The 6761-nt window shown below is 49.3% G+C and overlaps 1 protein-coding gene across 1 annotated transcript; it reads left to right on the forward strand.

The window, feature by feature from the left end:
- The first annotated feature begins 1589 nt into the window (after positions 1-1589).
- On the forward strand, positions 1590-3149 carry LOC127300252 (transcription factor MYB44-like). The gene has a single exon (XM_051330346.2). It carries the CDS (start codon positions 1747-1749, stop codon positions 2695-2697), a length of 951 nt encoding a protein of 316 aa, XP_051186306.1. The 5' UTR covers positions 1590-1746; the 3' UTR covers positions 2698-3149.
- Positions 3150-6761: the final 3612 nt, after the last annotated feature.

Genomic DNA, 6761 nt, shown 5'->3' on the forward strand with positions numbered 1-6761 from the left:
AAGTTGATCCCCGGAACATCCTGTTTAGGACTAGCGAACGACACCCTACATGCCGCTGGATCCTCCCCCCTTTGTAAGGCCTAACTATTGCAGATATTAAACTAATCCTTGTAGAACAAGGAGCAACCGTAACGGATCAGATCTACTAAATAATGATCAAGCGGGGTGCCGCCCCCACACCTAAGATAGGTGTGAGGGCGGCTAGACATGCAAGGGTTGCACTACGATAGCATGTTACGCGAAGAACTATGCTAACCCTAACATATCTATGATAACTACGTTGCTCGCCATCAACAAGGCTTCAGTACGAGCAACGCATGAACAACGTGGAGCTTGTGCTGCCTAGATCGCAAGATGCGATCTAGGCAGCATGTCGCTTACCGATAGAAACCCTCGAGACGAAGGAGTTGGCGATGCGCCGAGATTGATTTGTTTGGTTGAACGTTGGTTGTTGTTTATTCCATAAACCCTAGATACATATTTATAGTCCAGCGGACTTTCTAATTTAGGCGTGCACCTAACCGTGCACGGGTAAAACTCTAACTAATCGACACGTAACCTAATATATTACAGATACAAGGGCAAACTAGCCCAAACTCAGCATAATAGGCCGATTCACGTAATTCTTCCATGTATATTTCCTTAAGTCCATCTTGATCGCGGCCCACCTCTTGACTCGGTCAAATTCTGGTGATAACACATGTTTAAAATATACTCCTAGCAAATACTCCCTCTGTTTTTTTCTATAAATGGCCAGTTCCAGATACCAAGATAACACAATCATGCGGCCTACAAGATCAATGTCTAGACATGAGGTCCAAAGGGCGGAGGCCGAACCAAGTTGCTTGGGAGGAGAACCAGATCATGTTCGCTGACTTGAGCATCATGGATCCTACCAAAGGGCCTGGTTCGAGAAGAAGCGAACCATCATCCGTGAAACGTGGCGCAGGATCCCCCACATATATCCTACTTTTCTTAAGTTTATTCGAACTTGTGCCCCTTTTGCAACTTCATTAACTACTATTTATGTGCACTTTGTGGTTGACTAAATTAGCCGTGTTTTGAACCACTATTTCGTTCTGTATGGCAACTTGGATCAAGTATTGACTTTTTTATGGGGAATTTGGTTGAAAAAACAATTTTTGGCCTCGACGAACAAAAGCCGCTGAGGCGATCCCGACCCAAATGGACATATAAGGCAAACAGACTATTTTGGTTTTCGCGGATCGATTCGAACGAACATGAACAAATGAATTTCATGTTCGAAATAGATGGAACCTCCGAGATGTCCTAAGAAATTCTCTTCCATGATCCATGGGGTAGAGAAGATTTTTGTTTCCCTATCGCCATCCATCGACCATATACTACCACACAACACATAGGAGAGGTGATACAGGGTGATTTCGGTTGGAGAGAGAGCGATATCAAGTGTGGCCGTTTATATCCCGTCAAGACGCGTGTCCCGCCACCAGCTGTACGCACGCCTGGCTGTAACCCGTTAGGCCGATACAACTTACAACCGGCTACCTCCGGTCGTCTTCCTCCTCCCGTCGTCACCTATATTTCCTACCCTTGCCCCCTCTGCTCCCCTCCACTCTTCTCCTCTGTCTCCTTCCTCCCTCCCTCGGATTCGTTCCTTCTCGAAACCTCCTTCTAATATCAAGATTATTCATTTCTTCCTCAACCTCCCATCAGTTACTCTACGTACTCGTAGATAGATAGAGAGAGATCGATCTGAATAGAGGCATGGCGGCGTGTAGAGGTGGAGGCGCCAAGGACGTAGACCGGATCAAGGGCCCCTGGAGCCCCGAGGAGGACGACGCGCTGCAGCGTCTGGTCGGCCGCCACGGCGCCCGCAACTGGTCACTGATCAGCAAGTCCATCCCGGGCCGGTCCGGCAAGTCGTGCCGCCTCCGGTGGTGCAACCAGCTGTCGCCGCAGGTGGAACACCGCCCCTTCACCCCCGACGAGGACGACGCCATCCTCCGCGCCCACGCCCGCTTCGGCAACAAGTGGGCCACCATCGCCCGCCTGCTCTCGGGGCGCACCGACAACGCCATCAAGAACCACTGGAACTCCACCCTCAAGCGCAAGCACTCCGGCTCCTCTGCTGCAGAGGGGTCCCCTGTTCGTGACACGGCAGGGGAGGTTGGCGGCCGGCCGCTCAAGCGGACAAACAGCGACGGGAGCCACCCAGCGGGGCGCTGCTTCAGCCCCGGCAGCCCGTCCGGATCCGACCTCAGCGACTCCAGCCACCAGAGCATGCCCTCCGTCATGCCGTCCGCCGCCTCCCAGCAGCCGACGACGCACGTTTACCGCCCCGTGGCGCGGGCCGGCGGGATGGTCGTGCTCCCGACGACGCCCCTGCCGCAGCCATCGTCTCCGCCTTCGCCGCCTCCTCCTCCGGCGACGTCCCTCTCGCTCTCCCTCTCCCTTCCCGGCTTGGATCCCTGTGAGGCAACCCCGGTGGCGCCGCCAATGCCGCCGCCGTGCATGGCACCTCGTCATCCTGTACAGCCCGCGGCTCCAGCGTGTCAGCAGATGCCTCCGCCGCCCATGCCGTTCCAGCTCCAGCCACGGCCCGCGGCCCCCTTCGACGGAGAGTTCCTGTCGATGATGCAGGAGATGATCCGGATCGAGGTCCGGAACTACATGTTCGGCCGCCCGCCGACAGCTTCCAGGATGCCAAGCGCATGAAGAGCATGGCCAAGATGGAGTATAAACTCAAGCATCACCAGCTCATGAACAAGATCAATCTGCTCAACTGGGGAGAATATGTGGAATGAGCAAGGAGAACAAAAAGGCAGATGATGACGGTAGGTGATGGTCGATGGCTCAAACGTCTGCCAGTTCATCAAGCAATGGACTGTTGTCAATCGGCTTCAGCGGGATCCCGCGTCTTCAGATCACTTCTCCTGGCCTAGGCCGCCTCCGGTCTCCGGACTCCGGAGTCCGGACAGTATTCAGCAAAATATTCAATGTATGAAATGCACTGTCAGCGGCTCAGGGCAATATCAGAACGGCCACGCCTAACTGCGTCTGCGTACTCGGGGGCGCCACCCAGACGCAAGCTACTCGTTTGGGTTGCGTTTCGTTACAGAATCTGGACATCTGATATATGCTTAATCAAATCCCCTTGAAGTCGATCATATGTGTGTGTGATGATTATGGATCTCGTGATGCACATGGAAGAACACTGCAAATGTTGCTGGCCTAGGCTATGACTTAACCAATTCACCCTGAAATTAGGGTCCAAGTGGTTATTCAAATTGTCATTCTCAACTATTATGTTGTGCATGATCACACTAGTAGTCATCACCTTCTATATGATCACAACGCTAAATGTTCTAGTAGGGTGCCGAGCAATTAGTGCTCAGTCCACATCCTTCCTACAAGTTTCTTGTTCTTTTGCAAGCCTACATTTTTTTTATCTTCTTTGGAATTGCGAACTGTTTTCACAATTGTAGACCAGTCAAGATAGATGGAATCAGATGGATAACACCCATGTTGTATGAATCATGTTGTATGAATGGCCATCGATCTCATAGTTGAGCACTCGAGCATTTCCTTTCACAAACCTTGATAAAATTCGAGAGCGCTATAACAAGTTGATGTCATTGTCATAACCTAACATGCCGCAGAAAAAGTGCCGAATTCAAAAAAAATGTGGTGCAATAGCCTCAAGAATGACATTGCAGCCATCCAGCCGTCCACATGACCGCTATATTGCCCTTCCAAGCAAACGAACGGTTCTTCCACTCCCAGTGCATGCAACATATGGTTCCAAGCATCCTAAGAAACTCCCTTTGCCTAGTTGATCGACAACAATCGGGCAGTGTTGGCATCATTTAGCCCTCTTAGGTAAACATCGACAAACTCTACAATCACTGCTATGTAGAAGTTGTACATCGAGTAAAGATATATGGTTTCGCAAATGGCCGAACAGGTCATGGGCGACGCGGTGGGTGGGCTGGTCTGAGCCGACGAACGATAAACTAGACCTGTCATGAGCGACAAATGCGTACAAAAATGTCGGCAAGATGCATGGCCTCCAGGGAGCAGTGGCCGAAGCAGATGACACCGTCAAAGGTGACGGATGGCACATGTGGCGTCATCGTCGTGGTGCTGCGTGGCATAGGGAGGGGGTCGATTTGGGCATGGAGTGGCTTTTGTGCCTCAAGCAGGTGGGCCTAGGGCTAGAAATGGGTCACCGTGGACAGGTCCGCATCGCTCGATGCTTTTGCGCTGCGTCGGTGGGTCGTGCTCGTGTTCTCACTGACACGTTTGGATAGCCTCGGTTCGTTTACATTAGGCTGTTAGGGATGCACTAAGGCCCCTATGGCCGATTGTAGCTAAATTATACATTGCGAGAGAATCTCTGGCCGCGTCCACGAATCCGTACCCAAAGGCCTTCGGGACACACCATATAGAAAACCACTCCTATTCGTCTGCCTCAAATGCCTTTTATGTACCCTGAGGCCATCCCCGCCCCACATGGCTTCTTACGGGCACGCCAGACCAATGCGGTGACCACGAGGTGAGTGGCGTCTAAAGCGGCGTCATAGACACAACCGTAGGCTGGCGAGACATCTTATCGGTGTTGCATCTTCCCACACGTTATCGTCGCGCCATCCCCACGCGGAGCTGTTGTTAATGCATACAGCTCCTTCTAACCTTTGAAAGAAGCGTAATTCTAGGTGTACAGACTACAGGGGCGATGCACTTTCATCTCTACTTGGATTGTAGGATTCATTATGAATAATGCTAGATGAGGACATCAATCAAGCTTAACAATTAGCACATGGCTCATGCATACATTGTTAAAAAAAATCATCATCGTACGGGAAGGCCCGCTGAGACGGAATTTCCTCCCTCCTGCGCGCGTGTGCCAGCATGATGCACTTAGCATGTATCCAGACTTGACTCGCACGGTTAGCCCTAACCTTTCGGCGCTTGTCTAGCGGCGCACGTGCTCGTCGCGATCTTGCTCAGTACGTACACGCCCTGGCCTACGTACTGCTTGATTGGATCCCGGCGGCACGTGGTGGTTGGTTGCAACGGTATCGATCTGATCCGCCGTACATACGTCCGGCCGGCCAGCGAGGCCGCCTGCCTGCCGCCGGTTTAGCGGCAGTGTTTGCTGGCGTTGAAGGATTGCTGGTGCACGCGCCATGCTCAAGCTCAACAATGCTGCCTGTCGGTAAGAGAACACGGCGACCAACGACAAGGAGTATCATCTCTAGGCACGCCGTGCTTTGCCACTAAATTATCGCGCTTACTGTTGCCCCACCTCAATTTAGCACGAGACGCACGTTTTCGGTTTTATTGAACCGAGGACAGATCCGTATCTCGTAGTACGTGTGTCTAATAACTTGCTTTTTTTCAAATTTTCACTGATATATTAATAGTCATGGATAGTAGGAGTAGTATAAATATGACTAACAAAATAAAAATTACAAATAACTTTTTAGACCGCCTAGCGACGGCTACAAACATTAGCACGAGCCAAATGCGCGCCGCTATCCTCGTCCTCCATCACCGAAGTGCTTTGATCTTCTTGTCGTGGGTTACAATTTCGATCTTCGATAACTGCTTCACCACCGCAAAGAGCTGCTGCTCCAACGAACATGCCTACTCCTCACCCTCCGCGGGCACGGGAAAAGGATTGGAGGAAGGGCCAACATGGGAGAAGCGGTGCCGGGTATTTTTCTTATAATGTCCCTTCTTTTTAGCTACTCGGCGGAATTTTTTGACACATCCTTCGGTATTATTTTGAGACGGTATTTAGCCTATGTATATGGCAGTATCTTTTTAGCACTCTTTTTAAATTACTCCACTGCACAAGTTTTCGGCCGTAATCTTCGACGTAGCTTTCCAACAATAAATTCTCGGCGGTAGTTACCTGCTTCTACGGTGATATTTTTTCATGTCCCTCCTTTTTAAGTGCTCGACGGTAATTCTTTGACACACTTATTCGATCATAACTTTCTGGCGATAGTTACCCTATGTGTACTACTACAATAGTAGTATTTTTCTCAGATCCTGTTTCTAATTAAGGACGGAAGAAATAACCATTTCCAGCGTTCCAACACGCTTGCGCTTTAGATAGCCTATTTTAATCCAATCAGCTCGCAACGCATCGACCTATATTATTTCACCTTTTTAGGGTATTTCTTTACGTTTCTCCCCTTCGATCTATTTATCAACGGTAACTTTTGGAGATACCTACCAGTCCGTAATTTTCCACCGGAAGTTACCCCACGAAACCTCCTCCACGGTGAGTAGTTCTCCGACAATAATTTTTCGATCGACCGTAATTCTCCAGCAGTAATTTAATATTTATTCGAGAATTTTTTTTTACTTATTTTTTAAATTAATCGCCTCACCGTAGAGCACCTATTTTAATACAATTAGCACACAACACGTCGGTATTTGGTAAAAAATATGTATTTTTTCATTTCTCTTCTTTTACTTTCTGAAGGTAACCTTTCAAGATAACTTCTCTGCCGTAGTTTCCCACCGATAGTTTTCCCACGGTACCACTTCGATGGTGAGTAGTTCTCCAACATTATTTTAATATTTGATTTTTTTTTCTTTATCTCGTCTTTGACATAGTTTTCCAACCAAAATTTTACCATGTAACTTTGAAGGAGATTTTTTGACCACTTCGATGGTCGTTTCTTGACACACAACTTCAACCTCAACAATAGGCGAAGCCATGTAAGGACATGGGTGTACAAATGTACATCCATTTTTTTTCT

The sequence above is a fragment of the Lolium perenne genome, chromosome 5 (assembly GCF_019359855.2).
Source record: "Lolium perenne isolate Kyuss_39 chromosome 5, Kyuss_2.0, whole genome shotgun sequence".
Taxonomy (NCBI): Eukaryota; Viridiplantae; Streptophyta; class Magnoliopsida; order Poales; family Poaceae; genus Lolium; species Lolium perenne.

What these genes read in the sequence shown, in the direction of transcription:
- LOC127300252 (XM_051330346.2), top strand. Translation starts at nt 1,747, where the DNA reads ATGGCGGCGTGTAGAGGTGGAGGCGCCAAGGACGTAGACCGGATCAAG.